This window comes from Phocoena phocoena, chromosome 2, assembly GCF_963924675.1.
Source record: "Phocoena phocoena chromosome 2, mPhoPho1.1, whole genome shotgun sequence".
In the NCBI taxonomy this organism is placed as follows: Eukaryota; Metazoa; Chordata; class Mammalia; order Artiodactyla; family Phocoenidae; genus Phocoena; species Phocoena phocoena.
This window is the reverse complement of record NC_089220.1, coordinates 124276386-124300194: the sequence shown is the minus strand read 5'-3', so window position 1 is coordinate 124300194 and position 23809 is coordinate 124276386. Positions and strand designations below refer to the sequence as shown.

At 40.2% G+C, this 23809-nt stretch overlaps 1 protein-coding gene across 1 annotated transcript in view; it reads right to left on the bottom strand.

The window, feature by feature from the left end:
- Nucleotides 1-23809, bottom strand: part of GABRG3 (gamma-aminobutyric acid type A receptor subunit gamma3) — a 596953-nt gene that overhangs the window by 505427 nt on the left and 67717 nt on the right. Inside the window, exon 3 of the mRNA XM_065872132.1 lies at nt 4822-4889. Coding sequence (XP_065728204.1) covers nt 4822-4889 — 68 coding nt within the window. The remainder of the gene's footprint in view (nt 1-4821; nt 4890-23809) is intronic.

Here is a 23809-nt window from a genome sequence, read left to right as displayed (position 1 = left end):
CAGAAAAGTTTTACAAAGCAATGGACATTCTCCAGTGGTTAATAGGTTTCTTGGAATGGAATTTACTTTCTTCCCTCCTGACCTTGTGTGATTCCACATGGTCGTTGACTTCATGTCTCAAAACTGCAGCCAAAAGTGAGAGGAGCAGGGATGAGGTTCACAGATGTCACAGCGAACTTCACGGGCCCCCATGTACCCCCATGCCCCTCCTGGCTGCATGCCATACTACAAGTTTTATACTTTTGGCTATGGATCATATAATGGAGCATATACTAATGATTTTTAACCCGTCTCTATGATCTACACAGCCGCCCCCTTAATTTCTGGGTAACACACCATCACAAACAGCTGTTACAGTCACATCGTGTTGACTCAATCACTGCAAGTCTTAGATATCCTCAGATGACTTATACAAGTTCTTTTAAAACTAAAGGGAAAGACGCCGGTCTTAGAAGGCTACATACTGAGGATTCCAAATATGACTTTCTAGAAAAGATAAAACTATGAAGACAGTGAAAAGATCAGTGGTTGCCAGGGCTTGGAGGGTAGGGATGAAGAGGTAAAGCACAGAGGATTTTTAGGGCAGTGAAAATACTCTGTATGATAAAATAATGGTGAGTACATTATACATGTCATAATATATTTGTGAAAACCCATAGAATGTACAACACCAAAAGTAAACCCTAATGTAAACTATAAACTTCAGCTAATAAAAATGTGCCAATATCCGTTCATCACTCATAACGAATGTACCACACTAATGCAAGATGTTAATAATACGAGGAGAGAGAGAGAGAGAGAGAGAGAGAGAGTGTGTGTGTTTAAAGGTATATGATAACTGTATTTCTTGTCACTTTTTCTGTAAATTTAAAATTATGCTATATGAAATAAGTCAGAAAGAGTAAGACAAATACTGTATGATCTTACTTACATGTAGAATCTTAAAAACCAGAAATCACAGGAACAGAGTAGATTGCTGGTTTCCAGGGAGGAGGGGGCGGGGGTACTTATGCGTAACTGTTAGTCAAAGGGTACAAATTTCTAGTATTAAGATAAATAAGTTCCAGGGATATAATGTACAGCATGGTGACTATAGTTAACAATACAGTATTATATACTTGATAGTTGCTAAGTGAGTAGGTCTTAAAAGTTCTCAACACCCACACAAAAAAGGACTATGTAGGGTGACGAAAGTGTTAACTAACCCTATTGTTTTAATCATTTCGCAGTATACTGGATATATATATCCAATCACCTTAAACTTACATAATGTTATATGCCAACTGTATCTCAACAAAGCTGGGAAATTTTTTTAACTGCTCTAAAAAATAAAGTTTATTAATTTTTTTTAATAAAAGGAAAATGATCCTAGCATTAGACTCAACCTTGAGCCCTTTTCATCTCAAGTTCCAAGTCAGAACTATAGCTCTCTAGGTGCTGCTGCTGCACGTTCCTGATGACCACAGAAACGCAGTGGGCTAGAGTCAGAATCACTGCTCTGGGGTCTCCATCCCCATCAGCTCCAGTTCACTCCTCACAAATAAGTGGGAAAGGCAGTATCTTCTCTACCATGATCTCATGAAGATCAAATGAGACAGACTGATAGCAGAGAATAGGTATCAAAGCATTAGTTTTCTTTGTTCCATTACTAAAAGGTTTCTTACAGTGAATATTCTCAAAAATAAACTCTCAAGCTCCCTTGTATGCAGCTTCCATACAAGGCCTGAAACAAATGATGGGTAATTTCTGTGAGAAACTGTGCACATTTAGATATGTTATAATGACAAAGACAGAGTATGTGATTGAGGCTTTGTAAAAAAACATTCTCTTCAACCCATCTGAACCATTTCTAATCTCCTCTATAACTAGAAAAAGCATAAACAACTCCAAGAGAGACAAGACAATGAAAATCAATCTGTTAAACAAGAGATCGAAATGCAACTTCATTTTATTTTGCAGGGAGAATGTCTGAAACTGAAACTTCAGTATGAATAATCTCAATAAAAGCAGCAGAAAAGTGGGAGGGAGGAGACGAGGGGGAGGAGGAAATTGTGGTTTTCTCTCTCCTTGATTGTTAAATGAATATTTAGGGGGGAAAGCCATAACTTTATCAGGCTTTAGCTTATCATCAAAACCGCAATAAACATTTACATCCTTAAATCCTGTACACATCTCTAAATTGTGCCTTTCTCCCATAATATGATTTTTAATTTGATTGTTTTAGTCCCTCTCATATTTTTTTTTTATTATTGCTGACTAATCCCCAATTCCCTCTTAAACACTCAGTTCTCTACTTTTGAACTGCTTTTCTTTTTCATGCGGTCCACTTTAGACTACTTACAATTCTTTTGAAACTGTGTCATTTAGTTTCATAGAAATAGTGGGTATGTGTGATGTACTCAGCAATGGGAGAAGAAGCCCTTTATCATTCTGACTTCCAAGCAAAGTGCTAGGAACACAAAGGCTGGAACTACTCTTCCTTTAGGAAGCAGACGCAGAGAGAATTTTTAGGGCAGTGGAACTACTCTGTATGATTCTGTAATGGTTGAAACACGTCATTACATATTTGTCCAAATCCACAGATGTACAACACCAAGAGTGAATCCTAGTGCAAACTGTGGACTTTGGGTGACGATGACATGTCAACATGGGTTCACTGACTATAACAAATGTCCCCCACTGGAGGCGGTGTTGATAGTAGGGGAGGCCATGCATGAGTCAGGGCATGGAGTATATGAGGAATCTCTGTACCTTCCTGTGAACCTAAAAAAAATGTTTTTACAAATAAAAATTTAAATTAAAAAAAAAAGCAACTCGGAAGCCCCTGACACCCTGAGGCCTCTGAAACCTCTCTCAGGAGTGCTGCACATTCCCTCCTCTGGGAACATGAATCTACCTTTGCTCTGGCTCTCTGGGCACGATGATGGTTTATTTATGAATCTGGATTTGAACTAATCTCTCGTGAAGTCAGACGTGCACATACTCAGATGGAAGGGTCTGCACACTCCCCAGAGCAGGGTCTGTCTGGGGCAGAGCGGAGGGTGAAGCTGACTCTTCACCACACATGGCCTCAGAGCCTCAGTCTCTGCAGGTCCACAGCCCACACACCCACATGGCCTTCAAACAGCACATCAATCCCTCAGTCCCCAGTCGTGTCACATACCTGCCGTCCTGCCTTTTACTGAGGACCTTCCTACCTGTCCCACCTGGCAGACCCCTGCCTATTGGCCTCATCCCAGACTGAGAAGATGTCATCAGAGAAATCTATCCCAACTGCAGTGGGCTTTTCTGAGGGGGGTGCCAGCCATTAGCAGAGTCCTTATCACCCTGTGGGGACTGTTACTTACTTTTAGCCTCCTCTACAGCCTATGATTTTCATGCAGAAAAGTCTATCAATTCCAACAGCAAAACCTAATCCTGGGCACAAAGGAGATCTCAAGGTTATAGGAGTTCATGATAATCCCTAGATATGCAGATATAAGCAACTGTTCCTAAAACAATTTTGTGACTATGTATCTACAGAGGCACTTCTGTTTTATTGTTAGACATAAATCAGTGTCTGAATAAAGTGTGGTGGAACTAGTGTAAGAAAATAAAACTCCAAAATAAGAAACAAACTGAGAAATGACTACTCAGTGTGGTGAACTGAATAATTATCAGGAAAAGGAAGTATTACAGTCACGGTCTACATTTCACAATCTGCAGCCCATAGGTTGTGTGGGGTGAATCCTCTTTTATTCACTTCACCTCTTTGCTAGTGGCCCATCTCCAGTGTATGGATGACATAGGGGATTTTTTTTAAAGTGAGTGACCCATAAATTTTAGCCCCACATGGAACTTTATACCATCAACGAAAAGATGAACAATTTTAATATCTGGCAATGAAAAGAAAGGATTTTGCTATTAATTTTGGAAGGATTATTTCCATCCACAGAACTTTGCAATGAAAGGAAGGCTTCTTAAGTTGGCATTTTGCAAACCCCCCTCAGCCTCAAGCATCCCCCAAATCCAGGAGCCGCTGTGCAGCGGGGAAGCACAAAGAAGGCCCCAGCATTAGGGGTTCCTGTGTCACTGGGCCCGCAAAGCAAGTGCCTGCTCCTGGAATCCTCCACATTCTGCTCAGGGAGGCCCACCCCAGCCTGAGGCGCCTGTGAGAAGACCCTGACACTGGTGGATGCCAACATACCAGCACCTTCCTAAGAGCTAAGCACTTTGTACAGGGAAGGCCTTCTTCTACACTAGAAATAGTTACTACTGGAGTTCACTTTGCTTGTAAGTCTGTGAAAATACCTTCCTCTATTAGGAAAAATCACACATATACTTGATCCCATACTTTCTCCCCTGTTTAAAAATAAGGCAGGATATTTACCCTCAGGGAGACAGAAGTATCAACTAGGTAATCTCAGATCCTTTCCTGAGAAATGTTGAAAGGCAGGTCTTTTGGATCTTGAAAAATGAACTAAAGTAAAAAGGCTGTCATTTATATTCATCCCTAGTATAAATGAGGTCAGACATAGCCATTGACTGCACAACTGAAAATAACATGATCTGGAAATCTACGCACAGTAAACACACTTGTGGACAAGATGGGGATGAGATACTTTTTAATCATTAGAGCAACATCTCACTGCTGGTGTCACAATCTCTACTCCTTGAGTTTTACCATTTTCAGTGTTTAAACTTCCAATAAATACTACATATTTAAGAAGTCAATTGTGAGTTTAAACTTGCATGATAAATCTCGAGCAGAAACCCACAACGAGAATGTAAGCAAGAACTGATGCAAAGACTGTGAGATCAGAAAAGAAAATAGCTTCTTACCATGTTTATTGATGACACAGGACCAATGCTGTTAACATAGATGTCAACATCAATTACGGTGGGTTTTACTGTGGAGAAAACAAATGTGTGTTAATACACTGTGCCAGAGAGACTGAGGAAAGTGCTACTAAACTTCCTCTGAGTCACACACTAACAGCTCAACGGCATGTGGGAAAGGGGTGTATTTTTCTTTCGACTTGCCAGGTAGTTACAATTCTCAAAGGATTAAAGATTCTTACTCATATTTAATAAATTCTAAAAAAACAGGATATTTATACACTGCAAGTTGCCAGTGATAGATGACCATAAAGATACTTTATAACATTTGTTTAGCTGATTATATGGCAGAGAAAACATAAAATGATAAAATATAAGACACTACATAAGAAATTTAATGTCAAAGTTATGCTAAGAAATCAAACCCAAGTAATGAGTAATATCAGGGACAATTCAAGTTATTTATCCATTACCTGGTTGCAACTCAAAGCAAAGATCTGGAGAGTACATACACCAAAGGAGATTAAGAAATACTGATTATTGGTGTCATTACTACCTAAGAAACACACACACACATCTCACAGACTTCAAATCATACAACTCATAAAATAATAATACTTTATGGGATTCCCTGGTGGCGCAGTGGTTGAGAATCTTCCTGCTAATGCAGGGGACACGGGTTCAAGCCCTGGTCTGGGAGGATCCCATATGCCGTGGAGCAACTAGGCCCGTGAGCCACAACTGCTGAGCCTGCGCATCTGGAGCCTGTGCCCCGCAACAAGAGAGGCCGCAATAGTGAGAGGCCCGCGCACCGTGATGAAGAGTGGCCCTCACTTGCCACAACTAGAGAAAGCCCTCGCACAGAAACGAAGACGCAACACAGCAAAAATAAAATAAATAAATTAATAAACTCCTACCCCCAACATCTTCTTTAAAAAAAAAATAACACTTTAGTAAGTCAAGAAATTACCGTTCCAACTATAAGGGAGTAAAATTCATATAACAGGAAACTGTAATATCTAACATCGTGCATCAGAGGTAAAATCTGCTCATTTACCCTTAAAGAAAATCATTTTCCCTTTCCTTGGCAGAAATGGAACTTGGGAGACCAGTAATGAGATTCCTGAGACAGCCACCTCTGAGTCAGGGATCCGTGCCAGTGAAAAGGAGGCGTCTCTCTTTCCCCAGCACTCAGCAACTGATAAAGGGGAGAAGAACACCAATTTCAGAATATTTATGCCCCAGGGGAACATGAACAAGACTCCTGAACCTTTGCACGTAAACACAGAGTGTTTCTATGGAAACAAGGGTGTTCGCATCTGCAATTATTTCCAGCTTCCACCAGTTTTGCTAACTAATCATTCACAAATGGACTTCTGCACTCTATTTCTGGAACTATGAGTGGCACCTGTAAGCTCACAGTCTGTTGTTCAATTATGTAACCAGCAGTCTGAAGCCTGAGCCATGTTGTCCGGACCTCCAAGAAAATGAAAATAATGACAATGAACTGGAGCCAACTACTCTGACATCTGTCAGCGCAACCAAGCCACGTTAGCTTGAAAGTTGGCATTTTGGAAAACACCTCAATACAATTCTAAGTACTATGTATCTAGTGCTTAAATTTCATAAAAGGACTATTCTTCATTTTAGGCTGAGCTTTGCTAACTACTCTGAACAGTAAGTAGCATCTTTCTTCAACTTAATTGAAGAACACAGCAAGTGTTCTGTCTCCAAATGCTGTGCTGCATAACCTTTGGTAATGTTATACAAAGGCTGTGTTAAGTCAATCAGTTGAGGACCTGCTTTTTGCAAGAGATTTTTCTGGTTGTTTATGGTATTTATTAGACTTTAGGCTTCCAGGGCTTTTAATCTCATTAAATAAAAAAGACCTACAGATGTAAAGCCTTAAAAGCTTGAAGTGGGAAGTGTCAAATGAGTATTAAGTGCAATAGTATAATAAAGGTTTTAAGAGAAGAGTTTGGAAAACACAAACACACATACACACACACACACACACAAAACTTGGGGGAAATAAACTGTTTTAAGTAAATTCTCATTTAAGCAGAGCCATGCTAAAGTAAAAGGAGCCTTTAGGAAAGTGGCCCTGACAGTGGTACCCAGGAAAGAGACTGGCCACAGGAGACTCAAGGTTTACAGTTCAAAGATTACAGATTAAGCCCAGACAAATGATCTTCAATAAGGATGCCAAGACCATTCAATGGGGAAAAAGTATTTTCAACAAATGGTGTTATGTAAACTGGATACCCACAAGCAAAAAACTGAAGTTGAACCCTTATACAATATACAAAAATTAACTCAAAATGGATCAGAAGCCTAAAGGTAAGATTTGAAACTACAAAACTCTTAGAAGAAAACATAGGAGAAAAGCTTCATGACACTGGGTTTGGAAATGATTTCTCGTGTATGACACCAAAAGCACAGGCAATGAAAGAAAAAAGTAAATAAACTGGACTACATCAAAATTAAAAACTTCTGTGCATCAAAGGACACAGTTAACACAGTGGAAAGGCAACCCACATTATGGGAGAAAACATCAGTAAATCATATGTCTGATAAGTGGTTAATATCCAAAAAAATAAAAAGAACTCCCACAACTCAACAACAGATAAGCAAAACAACCTGATTTAAAAATGGGTAAAGGACTTAGACATTTCTCTAAAGAGACATACAAATGACCAATAAGTACATGAAATGACATTTAACATTATTAGTAATTAGGGAAATGCAAATCAAAACGACTTCACATCCATTATGACAGTTACTATTAAAAAAACAGAAAAAAAACAAGTGTTGGCAATGACATGGAGAAAATGAAAACCTTGTACACTGCTGGTGGGAATGTAAAATAATACAGGCAATATGGAAAACAGTATGGTGGTTCCTCAAAAAAACAAAAAATAGAACTACCCTATAACCCAGCAATTCCACTTCTGGTTATATACCCAAAAGAATTAAAATCAGGGACTCAAACATATATTTGTACACACATGTTCACAGCAGCATCATTCACATCAGCCAAAAGGAGGAAGCAAACCAACTGCACATGGTGGGATAAATGGGTAAACCAAACATAGTATATACATATGGAATATTACTCAGCCTTTTTGTATTTGTTTATGTGATGGTCAGTCAGGTGCAGCCACAAGAGGAGAGGCTCAGGAAAACAAAATTGATTTATTCACAAGTCCTAAAGACAGGAGGTATGGCACGCTTTGCCTGACTACATGGGAAAGACATAAGGGTGGTCAGGAGGCAGAAGACAGGGCAAGGGAGGGGGTGCTTAGGCCATGATCTGAATTGGGGTCTCTGAAGGAAAGGCAGAGCAGGGAAGGGTAAACAGCTCTGGTTGGCTAGTTTGGCTAGCTTGAATAATTCCTGTGGGCTTTCAGCTATACAGGTGGTCTCCAGTGGCCTGGTACCAGGCCCTGGGATGATAAAACAGAAGAGTATTGCCTGCTGGGGTGTAAGGGCTGTATAGAGGAGATATGACTCTGGATTGAATAGTCTGTATGTTCAAAGGCTTGCTTCAGGCTGGGCTCCTTGCCATCTCTAAGAATTGGCTAACCCTAGAAGAGGCAGTTTCTGCCCAATCGGGAAGGATTTTTAAGATATCAAAACATCATAATATACAGAAAAATTTTAATATATATAGAAACCCCATCATGGTAAAAAGTAAATAAATTATATTTTAATGGAAAAAATTATTGATGTCAATATCTTTGGGGCTAGACATTCAAAACCACATTTAACATAGTACAACATTCCTTTTAAACTTCAGCCCCTCTTGTGAAAAAAACATCCAATTTTTATTTCCAAAATGCCCAACAAGTTACATGGTAAGGGGCCCCATTTGGATGTCATAAAGGGGTACTTCCTAGCACATGTCTAAAATGCCAACCCTGAATAAAACAGGTACTAAAAACATTTCTTAGAAGTTTGATTAGGTCTTCTTTGTTTATTTTTGCTTTTACTTCTTTTGCTTTGAGAGACTGACCAAAGAAAACATTGGTTTGATTCATGTCAGAGAATGTTTTGTGGTGTTATGTCTTACACTTAAGCCTTTAAGCCATTTTGAGTTTATTTTTGTGTATGGTGTGAGGGTGTGTTCTAACTTCATTGATTTACATGTGGCTGTCCAGCTTTCCCAACACCACTTGCCAAAGAGACTGTCTTTTCCCCATTGTATATTCTTGCCTCCTTTGTTGAAGATTAATTGACCAAGGTGTGTGGGTTTATTTCTGAGCTCTCTGTTCGATTCCATTGATCCATATGTCTGTTTTTGTGACAATACCACATTGTTTTGATTACTGTAGCTTTGTAATATAGTCTGAAGTCTGGGAGGGTTATGCCACCAGCATTGTTCTTTCTCTTCAGAATTGCTTTGGCAGTTCAGGGTCTTTTGTGGCTCCATATAATTTTTTTATATAAATTTATTTATTTATTTTTGGCTGTGTTGGGTCTTCATTTCTGTGCAAGGGCTTTCTCTAGTTGCAGCGAGCGGGGGCCACTCTTCATCACAGTGTGCAGGCCTCTCACTGTCACGGCCTTCTCTTGTTGTGGAGCACAGGCTCCAGACGCGCAGGCTCAGTAGCTGTGGCGCACGGGCTTAGTTGCTCCATGGCACGTGGGATCTTCCCAGACCAGGGCTTGAACCCATGTCCCCTGCATTGGCAGGCAGATTCTCAACCACTGCACCACCAGGGAAGCCCCCTCCATATAAATTTTAGGATTTTATTTGTTCTAGTTCTGTGAAAAATGTCATAGATAATTTGATAAGAATTGCACTAAATCTGTAGATTGCTTTGTGCGGTATGGCCATTTTAACAATATTAGTTCTTCCAATCCAAGAGCATGGGATATCTTTCCATTTCCTTGAATCATCTTTGATTTCCTTTATTAATGTTTCATAGTTTAGAGTGTATAGGTCTTTCACCTCCTTGATTAGGTTTATTCTACGTATTTTATCTTTTTTGATGCAATTTTAAACAGAATTGTTTTTTTACTTTCTCTTTCTTATATTTTATTGTAAAAGAAATGCAACAGGTTTCTGTATGTTAATCTTGTATCCTGCTACCTTGCTGAATTCACTTATCAGATCTAGTAGTTCTTGTGTGGAGACTTTAAGGTTTTCTATATATTGTATCATGTACTCTATATGTAGAAAATTATGGTTTTGAGTTATTATAGTTACTTGGACTTTACATGTTAAATTTTCACATGAGATTAAATACTGCAACAGGAGGAATAATTTTTTAAGGTTCCCTGGAACCTGATGGTGACTACAGGCTGACTCAAGTGGTCAAACAGGCAAAGAGCTGATAAGAGATTGTCCAAGACAAGGGTACTGCCTAACAAATAGGCATCTGTTACAACAGAAATTATACTAACTCCCTGAGAGAAGAAAAAACTGAAGGTGACATTAGGAGAACAAATGAAACCATTTTTATTCACTCATAAGTAAGCAAGAAATAGACAATGACAGACACACAGATTAGAATAAATGGAATATAGGGCTGGTAAGTGTTGACAGGGACAGAATTGTGGAGTGGAGTGACTGTAGTTGTCCACAGAAGGAAGTCCTAACAAGCTACCCCAGACTGGCAGCAGTAGGAATGAGGAATGGAGACCCCAAAGAATGCTGAGTAGATGTGCTATGTGGGCAACAGCCAAGGGAGCATGTCGCCTGGCTGCTGGGCCACAAAAAGTGGCTCTGTCCTCACCAGTTCTGTAATATTGAAAGGTTTTTTAACATCTCTGTGCCTTAGTCCCCCTACATCTAAGATGAGTTCATAACAGAACTTAATTCACGATGGGGGCTGAGAGGGGTTATTTGGACTGTTGTGAAGTAAATAGTAGGTACTCAGTAACGTTTTTTTGCTATGGCTTCTGAGGTCCCTAGAATTAGACACAGAAAAGAATGCCAAAATCTTGCATTTGTCATTCTTTCAAATAATATTTATGCCTAAAAGTCACCCTGGTCACTTAAAGTTTTTTTTTTTCATGAAAAGTTTAAATATACTGATAGAAACATTTACATAGCAACAAATGAATACAAAAAAGAGAAGTAAATAATACCAACTCTCATGCCCATGAGGGTTAAATAGAAGGGCTCTTCCCATAACTGGGAGCCTCCCTTCCAATCTTCCCTACGTTTGAGGAAAGGGAGTGAGGGCTCCTCTGCTGTTGGCCTCTCCAGCTTATTGCTCCCTTACTTTACCTGAACTAAGAGTGCCCCTGGGTAAGGTGATGCATGAGGTAGACCAACTCCCCTATTCCATCACCAACTTCCGTTTAAGTACTTTTACCCATCCTTCTGCTAATGCCCACAGACAAAAGTACTGTTAATGTATATTAAATAGCAATGTAATAAGCATGTTGCATTTAATCAGTATGTAATACCATTTTCATTTCCATTTAAGGACAGGAAGTTAAAACACGATTGAGGAGGTGACTTATCTAGGATTCTGCAGCCTCACAGAAGCAAACCCCAGAGTTCCACCCTCAACCTCTCAGAGACTTAACTTTGGCAATGAAGCTTAAAGGGATTCTGGGGAACAATGACTTCAGGGGGAGTTTACCACCACCACCACCATCACCACCAAATAATCTTTCCAGCCTCTTCTTAAAGTGAAAATACTCTGTCTCTGAGGCTTATATTAACTTCCTCTATATGATCTCAATGGAGATGTGTTTTCAAAAGTTTTTCTCAAGCTTGGAGAATATTAGGTTAGTGGGGTGGGTGGATAAAGAGATTTGGGTAAGAGGTACATAGAATGGGCAAACTTAGTTAATATTACAGTTCTGCCAAGATCCTAGGTCCATGCGAAAATGTTTGTCATAGCTTAGTGCTAGATCATTTAGACGATGAAGTCATTGCTATGGGTCCCATTTCAGGTTTAGGGTTCCTATATGGTCAGTTCTGACTTTTTTTTTTGTCTTGCGGTACGCTGGCCTCTCAGTGCTGTGGCCTCTCCCGTTGCGGAGCACAGGCTCCGGATGTGCAGGCTCAGCAGCCATGGCTCACGGGCACAGCCGCTCCATGGCATGTGGGAACTTCCCGGACTGGGGCACGAACCCATGTCCCCTGCATCAGCAGGTGGACTCTCAACCACTGCGCCACCAGGGAAGCCCCAGTTCTGACTTTTGATTATAGTGTTAGAGCTAATCCCATCTCCAAAGTCCCAGAACTATGGATTCAACTCTAAAGTTATCACTTCTCTTCAATCATCCTTTAGGCATATGATCTCAAGTGGGCCAAGAAGAGTTTACAAAGATCAAGATAAAACTGCCATCACCTCAGACCTGGGTCAGACCTGATAGTAATATGGAATATTCCATATTACTTTTCCATAATAATATGGAAAAAGGTAAATGGTGAGATTCCACGTTTGTATACACTCAAATAAAATGTTTTACTAAAGTAGACAGCTTGAGAATTCACATTCTCAGAAGAATGAAAAGAGCACTGGGGTTAAAGTTCAGAACCACAGATTCTTCAGAGCTCCAGTGGGTAGATGCTCCAAAGCTCATATAAGGAAAGAGAAAAGTGGAACATACGTCCAATGCTCTGATTTTTGGAAGGAATGCCCAAGAGACTGGTTTCTGTCTTGCCTGAATTTAAGCACTGACAAGAAGGGGATACGAGGTTGGGGACTACTGAGAACAAAAGCCATCAATAGATTTGGCCTGTCAGCAGAGTCTGCAGTACAGCAGACCCCAAGGGGAGATCCTGGGTAGAAACTGGCAAACCTCTTCAATTAGATTACACACAAAAGCCCAGGGAGGATGCATTCCCAGACAAGGCTTGAGAGATCACCAGCCTTTCTAGTTAGAAGACAGCTGAAAGTCCTTCATATACAAAACCAGATCACAAAGACTGGGAGAAGTGGCTGATTTCTTTAAATGCCTAAATCCCACAGAAGGTAACAAGGCATACAAAGAAACAGAGAAACATGGTCCAATCAAAGGAGCACATTAAACCTCTGGGAGATAAAACAGAAATATATGAATTACCAGACAAAGAATTCAAAATAACCATCATAAGGATGCTCAATAAATGAAAAGAGAGCACATATGGACAACTAAATGAAATCAAGAAAACAGTGCATGAGCAGAATATCAAAAAGAGAGAGATAGAAATTATAAAGAAGAACCAAACAGAAATTCTGGAGCTGAAGAATACAATAACTGAATTGAAAAATTAACTAGAGGGACTCAGCATCAGACTTGACTGAGCAGAAGAAAGAATCAGTGAACTCAAAGGTAGGACACTCGAAATTACCAAGATAGAAGAGCTAAAAGAAAAAAGAATGAAGAAAAGTAAAGACAGCTTAAGGGACCTATGGAATAAGGTTCATCAAGAAGAACAACATATGCATATGGGAGTTCCAGAAGCAAACTAAGAGAGAAAAGGGCAGCAAGCCTATTTGAAGAAATAATGGTCCCAAATGTCCAATCTGGAGAAGAGAAATGGAGATACAAATTCAGGAAGTACAAAAAATTGCAAGTAGGATAAATCTAAAGATATCTACACAGAAGTACATCATAATCAGGTTGTGGAAAATCAAAGACAAATAAAGGATCTTGAAAACAAAAAAGAAATGTGATTCATCACATATAAGGGAGCTCCTATTAGTTCATCATTGGATCTCTCAGCAGAACTTTGAAGGCTAGACAAAAATAAAATGATATATGCAAAGTGCCAACGAAGAATACTGTATCCAGCAAAACTGTCCTTTGAAAATAAAGGAGAAATTAAGACTTCCTCAGCTGAAAAAAAGATGAGGGAGTTCATCAACACTAGACCTGTCCTACAAGAAATGCTGAAGTAAATCCTTCAAATTGAAGTGAACAACAATAAGCAGCAACACAAAACCATACAAAAATGTAAAACTCGGAACTTCCCTGTTGGCGCAGTGGTTAAAAATCCACCTGCCAATGCAGGGGACACGGGTTCGAGCCCTGGGCTGGGAAGATCCCACATACCGTAGAGCAACTAAGCTTGTGTGCCACAACTACTAAGCCTGTGCTCTAAAGCCCACGAGCCACAACTGCTGAGCCCATATGCCACAACTACTGAAGCCCGTGTGCCTAGAGCCTGTGTTCCGCAACAAGAGAAGCCACCTCAATGAGAAGCCTGCGCACTGCAAAGAAGAGTAGCACCAGCTCACCACAACCAGAGAAAATTCTGTGCAGCAACGAAAACCCAATGCGGCCAAAAATAAAAAATTAATTAATTAATTTTTAAAATGCTTTTAAAAATGTAAAACTCCCAGGTAAAAATATATAAACAAATATAGAATCCTATAGAATCGTAATGTATGTACATAAAATGTTTAATTATGGTACAAATTTTTTTAAAAATCAAAAGCATAAAAAGTTATTTTAAATCTATGTTAATGGATACACAATATAAAAAGGAATAATTTGTGTCATCAATAGCATAAATTTTACAAGGGGTAAAGAGATGTAAAGAAGTGGAGTTTTATATGCAATGGAAGTTAACATATCAGTTTATCATAGATTGCTGTAACTTTATTTTTTTAATATCTTTATTGGAGTATAATTGCTTTACAATGTTGTGTTAGTTTTTGCTGTACAACAAAGTGAATCAGCTTTATGTATACATATATCCGCATATCTCCTCCCTCTTGAGCCTCCCTCCCACCCTCCCTAACCCCCCCGCATTCTTCACAAAGCATCAAGCTGATCTCCCTGTGCTATGCAGCAGCTCCCACTAGCCATCCATTTTACATTTGGTAGTGTATATATGTCAATCATACTCGCTCATTTCATCCCAGCTTCCCTTTCTCCCCCATGTCCTCAAGTTGGTTCTCTATGTCTGCATCTTTATTCCTGCCATGCGACTAGATTCATCATACAATTTTTTTAGATTCCACATATGTGTGTCAGCATATGGTATTTGTTTTTCTCTTTCTGACTTACTTCACTCTGTATGACAGACTCTAGGTCTATCCACCTCATTACAAATAACTCCATTTCATTACTTTTTATGGCTGAGTAATATTCCACTGTATATATGTGCCACATCTTCTTTATCCATTCATCTGTCAATGGACATTTAGGTTGCTTCCAAGTCCTGGCTACTGTAAATAGTGCTGCAGTGAACACTGGGGTACACGTACCTTTTTCAATTATGGTATTCTCAGGGTATGTGCCCAGTAGTGGGATTGCTGGGTCATATGGTAGTTCTATTTTTAGTTTTTTTAAGAAACCCCCATACTGTTCTCCATAGAGGCTGTATCAATTTACAATCCCACCAACAGTGCAGGAGGGTTCCCTTTTCTCTGCACTCTCTCCAGAACTTATTGTTTCTAGAATTTTTGATGGTGGCCATTCTGACTGCTGTGAGGTGATACCTCATTGTGGTTTTCATTTTCATTTCTCTAATGATTAGTGATATTGAGCATCCTTTCATGTGTTTGTTGGCAATCTGTATATATTCTTTGGAGAAATGTCTATTTAGGTCTTCCACCCATTTTTTGATTGGGTTGTTTGTTTTTTTGATACTGAGCTGCATGAGCTGCTTGTATATTTTGGAGATTAATCCTTTGTCTGTTGCTTAATTTGCAAATATTTTCTCCCATTCTGAGGGCTGTATTTTGTCTTGTTTAATGGTTTCCTTTGCTGTGCAAGAGCTATTTCATTAGGTCCTATATATTTTTGTTTTTATTTCTATTTCTCTAGGAGGTGGGTCAAAAAGTATCTTGCTGTGATTTACGTCATAGAGTGTTCTGCCTACATTCTCCTCTGAGAGTTTTATAGTGTCTGGCCTTACATTTAGGTCTTTAATCCATTTTGAGTTTATTTTTGTGTGTGGTGTTAGGAAGTGTTCTAATTTCATTCTTTTGCATATAGCTGTCCAGTCTTCCCAGCACCACTTATTGAAGAGGCTGTCTTTTCTCCACTGTATATTCTTGCCTCCTTTATCAAAGATCATATGTGCATTGGTTTATCTCTGGGCTTTCTATCCTGTTCCACTGACCTATATTTCTGTTTTTGTGCTAATACCATACTGTCTTGATTACTGTAGCTTTTTAGTATAGTTTGAAGTCAGGGAGCCTGATTTCTCCATCTCCATTTTTCTTTCCCAAGATTGCCTTGGCTATTCGGTGTCTTTTGTGTTTCCACACAAATTGTAAAATTTTTTGTTCTAATTCTGTGAAAAATGCCATTGGTAATTTGATAGGGATTGTACTGTATCTGTAGATTGCGTTGGGTAGTATAGTCATTTTCACAATATTGATTCTTCCAATCCAAGAACGTGATATACCTCTCCATCTGTTTGTATCATCTTTAATTTCTTTCATCAGTGTCTTATAATTTTCTGCATACAGGTCTTTTGCCTCCTTAGGTAGGTTTATTCCTAGGTATTTTATTCTTTTCCTTGCAATGATAAATGGGAGTGTTTCCTTAATTTCTGATTTTTCATTGTTAGTGTATAGAAATGCAAGAGATTTCTGTGCATTAATTTTGTACCCTACTACTTTACCAAATTCACTGATTAGGTCTAGTAGTCTTCCGGTGGCATCTTTAGGATTTTCTATGTATCGTATCATGTCATCTGCAAACTGACAGTTTTACTTCTTCTTTTCCAATCTGGATTCCTTTTATTTCTTTTTCTTCTCTAATTGCTGTGGTTAAACTTCCAGAACTATGTTGAATTACAGTGGTGAGGGTGGGCACCCCTGTCTCTTTCCTGATCTTAGAGGAAATGCTTTCAGTTTTTCAACATTGAGAATGATGTTGGTTGTGGGTTTGTCATATACGGCTTTTATTAAGTTGAAGTAGGTTCCTTCTATGCCCATTTTCTGGAGAGTTTCTATCATAAATCGGGGTTGAATTCTGTCAAAAACTATTTTTTCATCTATTGAGATTATCATATGGCTTTTATCCTTCAATTTGTTAATACGGTGTATCACATTGATTGATCTGCATATACTGAAGAATCATTGCATTCCTGGGATAAACCCCACTTGATCATGGTGTATGATCCGTTTAATGTGCTGTTGGATTCTGTTTTCTAGTATTTGTTGAGGATTTTTGCATCTATGTTCATCAATGATACTGGCCTATAGTTTTCTTTTTTTGTGACATCTTTGTCTTGTTTTGGTATCAGACTGCTGTTAACTTTGAAATGTTTAAAATACTTGCATTGGTAACCACAAAGAAAATATCTGATAGAATATAAACAAAGGTGAATGAGAAGGGAATCAAAATATGTCACTACAAAAGAAAAATGGGGACTTCCCTGGAGGCGCAGTGGTTAAGAATCTGCCTGCCAGTGCAGGGGACACGGGTTCACCCTGGTCTGGGAAGCTCCCACATGCTGTGGAGCAACTAAGCCGGTGTGCCACAGCTACTAAGCCTGTGCTCTAGAGCCCGCAAGCCACAACTATTGAGCCCACGTGCCACAACTAGTGAAGCCCACGTGCCTAGAGCCCATGCTGTGCAATAAGAGAAGCCACCACAATGAGAAGCCCGTGCACTGCAATGAAGAGTAGTTCCCGCTCGATGCAACTAGAGAAAAGCCCACACGTGTACACAGTAACAAAGACCCAACACAACCAAAAATAAATAAATATTTTTTTAATGAAAATAAAAGAATGCAACAAGAGGGACAAAAAAGGTTGCAAGACAGAAAACAAATAATAAAATGAAAATAGTAAGTCTTTCCTTATCAATAATTACTTTAAATGTAAACGAATTAAATGCCCCAATTAAAAAACATAGATTGGCTCAATGGATAAAAACAGAAGGTCCAAACTATATGCTATCTATAAGAAACTCAACTTAGATCTAAGGACACACACAAGCTAAAAGTGAAAAGATAGAAGAGGACATTTTATGCACATGGGAACCTAAAAAGAGCAGGAGTGGTGACTTATCAGACAAAAGAGACTTTAAGACAAATTCACAAGAGACAAAGAAGGTCATTATGTAATGATAAAAAGGCCAATTCACCAGGATAATATAACAATTATATATGCTCCTGGTACTTCCCTGGTGGTCTAGTGGTTAAGAATCCACCTTCCAAGGCAGGGGAGGGAAGTTTGATCCCTGGTCAGGGAACTAAGATCCCACATGCTGTGGGGCAACTAAGCCCATGTGCTCTAGAGCCCATGTGCCACAACTAGAGAGCCCACATGCCACAACTACTGAGCCCATGTGCTCTGGAGACCACATGCCACAACTAGACAGAAGCCCACATGCCACAACGAACAGCCCGTGTGCTGCAATGAAAGATCCTGCGTGCTGCAACTAAGACCCAACGCAACCAAACAAATAAATATTAAAAAAAAAAATATATATATATATATATATATGCTCCTAACATTAGAGCTCCCAAACACATGTAGCAAAAAATGACAGTACTGAAGGAAAAAACAGATAGCAACACATTAACAGAAGTCAATACCCCCATTCAGTTATAGATATAACAATGAGATAGATCAATAAGGTGCCAGAGGATGTGGAAACACTACAGACCAACTGCACCTAATAGACATAAAAAGTAAAGCTCCAACACAACAGCAGAATACACATTCTTATCAAATGCCATAGAACATTCCTCAAGATAGGCTGCATATTTTATCATTAAAAAAATCTTAACAAATTTGCACAGATTGAAATCATACATACAAAGTATCTTACCTGACTACAATGGAATGACACTAGAAATAAATATGAGAAGGAAAACAGGAAAATGCACAAATATGTTGAAATTAACTCATTCTTAAACCAATGGATCAAAGAAGAAATCACAAGGGAATTTTAAAATATCTGGAAAAAAAGAAAACAAAAACACAACATACTAAAACTTACGAGACACAGTGAAAGTCATACTAAGGAGGAAGTTGATATCAAATAAACACATTAAAAAAAAGAAAGATCTTAAATCAACAACCTAACTTTACATCTCAAGGAACTAGAAAAAGGACAACCTAAACCTAAAGTTGGCAAAAGGAAGGAAATAATAATGATTATGTCAGGAATAAACATAATAGAAAACAGAAAAACAGTAGAAAAAAATCAACAAAACCAAGAATTGATTCTTCAAAAATTTCAACAAAATTGATAAACCCTGAGCTAGACTAACTCAGAGAAAAAGAGAGAAGACTCATATAACTAAAATTGTAAATGAAAGGGGGACATTAAAACTGATGTTACAAAAATAAAAAGGATAACAGACTAATATGAACAATTATATGCCAACAAATTGGATAACCTAGAATAAGTGGATAACTTCAGAGAAACATACAACTTAATAAGACTGAAGCATGAAGAAATAAAAATCTGAACAATTAACTAGTAAGGAGACCACATTAGTAATAAAAACCTAACACAGAAGAGCCCAGGACCAGACAGCTTCACTGATGATTTCTACCAAAAGAAGAATTAACAACAACCCTCCCCTAACTCTTCCAAAAATCAAAGAGGAAGAAACACTTCCAAACTCATTCTGTGAGGTCAGCATCACTATTCTCGTACTAACACCAGACAAAGACACAAAAAGAAAAGTACAGACCAATAACATCTCTGATGAATTCTAATGAAAAATCTTCAACAAAATATTAGCAAACAGAATTCAACAGCAAATTAAAAGTATTATACATCATGACCAAGTAGGATTTACGCTTGGAATGCAAGATGGTTCTACACATTAAAATCAATTAATATAATACACAACAGTAACAGAATTAAGAAAAAAAACCACATGATTATCTCAACTGATTCAAAAAAAACATCTGACAGAATTTAACACCGTCATAATGAAAAACATTCAACAAACTAGCAATAGAGGGAAACTACCTCACCATAATAAAGGCCATAAAAGAAGAGCCCATAGCTTACCTGAAAAGAAATAAAAGCCATCTAAATTGCAAATTATGGATTTATAGAAGAAAAGGATAATTTACAGGAACATTATCTTAAAAGTAGAGAACTCTAAAGATTCTACACGGGAGACGGGGGAAGATGGCGGAAGAGTAAGACGCGGAGATCGCCTTCCTCCTCACGGATACACCAGAAATACATCTACACGTGGAACAACTCCTACAGAACACCTACTGGAGGCTGGCAGAAGACCTCAGAGCTCCCAAAAGGCAAGAAACTCCCCACGTACCTGGGTAGGGCAAAAGAAAAAAGAAAAAACAGAGACAAAAGAATAAGGACGGCACCTGCACCAGTGGGAGGGAGCTGTGAAGGAGGAAAAGTTTCCACACACTAGGAAGCCCCTCCGTGGGTGGAGACTGCGGGAGGCGGAGGGGGGAGCTTCGGGACCGCGGAGTGGTGCACAGCGAAGGGTGTGGAGGGCAAAGTGGGGAGATTCCTGCACAGACGATCGGTGCCGACCGGCACTCACCAACCCGAGAGGGTTGTCTGCTCACCCGCCGGGGCCGGCGGGGCTGCGAGCTGAGGCTCGGGTTTCGGTTTTGGACGGAGCGCAGGGAGAGGACTGGGGTTGGCGGCTTGAGCATAGCCTGAAGGGGTTGGTGCGCCACGACTAGCCGGGAGGGAGTTCGGGGAAAAGCCTGCACCGGCCGAAGAGGCAAGAGACTTTTTCTTCCCTCTTTGTTTCCTGGTGCGCGAGGAGAGGGGTTTAAGAGCGCTGCTTAAAGGAACTCCAGATACGGGTGCGAGCCGCGGCGGGAAGCGCGAACCCCAGAGACGGGCGCGAGGGGCGGCTGAAACCGCGGACCCCAGAGACGGGTGGGAGACGCAGGGGCTGCTGCTGCCGCCACCAGGGGGGCTGTGTGCGAGGACAGGTCACTCTCCACGCCCCTCTTCCGCGGAGCCTGTGCAGGCCGCCACTGCCAGGTTCCCGGGATCCAGGGACAACTTCCCCGGGAGTACGCACGGCGGGTCTCAGGCTGGTGCAGCGTCACGCCGGCCTCTGCCACAGCGTCACGCCGGCCTCTGCCGCAGCTTCACGCCGCCTCTGCCGCCGCAGGCCCGCCCCGCACGCAGTGCCCCTCCTTCCCCCATCCCCCAACCCCCGGCCTGAGTGAGGTGGAGCTCCCAAATCAGCGGCTCCTTTAACCCCGTCCTGTCTGAGCAAAAAACAGACGCCCTCCAGCGACCTGCGCTTAGGGGCAGGGCGGGGTACAAAGCTGAGCTCCTGTGAGCTGTGAGAGCAGGGAGGAGAGGGGGAGGTCTCTCCCGGCAGCCGCGGAGGCGGCGGATTGAAGCTCCACAATCAACTTGATGTGCCCTGCATAGTGGAATACCTGAATAGACAGGGAGTGATCCCAAATTGAAGAGGTGGAATTTAGGAGCGAGATCTGTGATTTTTTTCCCTTTTCCTCTTTTTGTGAATGTGTGCGTGTATGCTTCTGTGTGAGATCTTGGCTGTATACTCTTGCTTCCACCATTTGTCCTAGGGCTCTATCCGTCCATGGTTTTTTTTTAAAAAAAATTTTTTTTCTTAATAATTAATTTTAATTGTAATAACTTTATTGTACTTTACCTTCATTCTTTCTTTCTTTCCTTCCTTCCTTCCCTCCTTTAGACAGCGAATCACCCCAGGTTGAGGGGGTGGTCTCTGGGAGCAGGATTTATGATTTTTCCCCCTTTGCCTCTCTTTGTGAACGCGTATGTGTATGCTTCTGTTTAAGATTTTCTCTGTATAGCTTTGCTTCCAACATTTGTCCTAGGGTTCTATCCGTTCCTTTTTTTTTTTTTTTTTCTTTCTGAATATATTTTAGTACAATAACTATATTATACTTTATTTTAGTTTTACTGTATCTTCTTTCTTTCTGTCTTTTTCCCTTCTTTCCCTCCTTCCTTCCTCCCTTCCTCCCTCCCTCCCTCCCTCCTTTCTTTCCTTCTTTGCTTCTTTCTTCCTTCCTTCCTTTCCTCCTTTCCTTCTTTCTTTCCTCATACTTCTACTAACTCACTCTACATTTTCTCCTTCTTTCCCTCCTTCCTTCCTTCCTCCCTCCCTCCCTCCCTCCTTTCTTTCCTTCTTTGCTTCTTTCTTCCTTCCTTCCTTTCCTCCTTTCCTTCTTTCTTTCCTCATACTTCTACTAATTCTCTCTACATTTTCTCCTTCTTTCCCTCCTTCTTTCCTTCCTTCCTCCCTCCCTCCCTTCCTCCTTTCTTTCCTTCTTTGCTTCTTTCTTCCTTCCTTCCTTTCCTCCTTTCCCTCTTTCTTTCCCGATACTTCTACTAATTCTCTCCACATTTTCTCCTTCTATCCCTCCTTCCTTCCTTCCTCCCTCCCTCCCTCCCTCCCTCCTTTCTTTCCGTCTTTGCTTCTTTCAACCTTCCTTCCCTTGCTCCTTTCCCTCTTTCTTTCCTCATACTTCTACTAATTCTCTCTACATTTTCTCCTTCTTTCCCTCCTTCCTTCCTTCCTCCCTCCCTCCTTTCTTTCCTTCTTTGCTTCTTTCTTCCTTCCTTCCTTCCCTCCTTTCCTTCTTTCTTTCCTCATACTTCTAATAATTCTCTCTACTTTTTCTCCCTTTTATTCTGAGCCGTGTGGATGAAAGGCTCTTGGTGCTCCAGCCCAGGAGGCAGGGCTCTGCCTCTGAGGTAGGAGAGCCAACTTCAGGACACTGGTCAACAAGAGACCTCCCAGCTCCACATAATATTAAACGGTGGAAATCTCCCAGAGACCTCCATCTTAAAACCAGCACCCAGCTTCACTCAACGACCAGCAAGCCACAGTGCTAGACAACCTATGCCAAACAACTAGCAAAACAGGAACACAACCCCACCCATTAGCAGAGAGGCTGCCTAAAATCATAACAAGGCCACAGACACCCCAAAACACACCACCAGACGTGAACCTGCCCACTAGAGAGACAAGATCCAGCCTCAACCAGCACAACACAGGCACTAGTCCCCTCCACCAGGAAGCCTACACAACCCGCTGAAACAACCTTAGCCACTGGAGACAGACATCAAAAACAACGGGAACTACGAACGTGCAGCCTGCAAAAAGGAGACCCCAAACACAGTAAGATAAGCAAAATGAGAAGACAGAAAAACACACAGCAGATGAAGGAGCAAGATAAAAACCCACCAGACCTAACAAATGAAGAGGAAATAGGCAATCTACCTGAAAAAGAATTCAGAATAATGATAGTAAGGATGATCCGAAATCTTGGAAGTAGAATGGACAAAATGCAAGAAACAGTCAACAAGGACCTACAAGAACTAAAGATGAAACAAGCAACGATGAACAACGCAATAAATGAAATTAAAAGTACTCTAGATAGGATCAATAGCAGAATAACTGAGGCAGAAGAACGGATAAGTGACCTGGAAGATAAAGTAGTGGAAATAACTACTGCAGAGCAGAATAAAGAAAAAAGAATGAAAAGAACTGAGGACAGTCTCAGAGACCTCTGGGACAACATTAAACGCACCAACATTCGAATTATAGGGGTTCCAGAAGAAGAAGAAAAAAAGAAAGGGACTGAGAAAATATTTGAAGAGATTATAGTTGAAAACTTCCCTAATATGGGAAAGGAAATAGTTAATCAAGTCCAGGAAGCACAGAGAGTCCCATACAGGATAAATACAAGGAGAAATACGCCAAGACACATATTAATCAAACTATCAAAAATTAAATACAAAGAAAGCATATTAAAAGCAGCAAGGGAAAAACAACAAATAACACACAAGGGAATCCCCATAAGGTTAACAGCTGATCTCTCAGAAGAAACCCTACAAGTCAGAAGGGAGTGGCAGGACATACTGAAAGTGATGAAGGAGAAAAACCTGCAACCAAGACTACTCTACCCAGCAAGGATCTCATTCAGATTTGATGGAGAAATTAAAACCTTTACAGACAAGCAAAAGCTGAGAGAGTTCAGCACCACCAAACCAGCTTTACAACAAATGCTAAAGGAACTTCTCTAGACAAGAAACACAAGAGACGGAAACAACCTATAATAACGAACCCAAAACAATATAGAAAATGGGAATAGGAACATACATA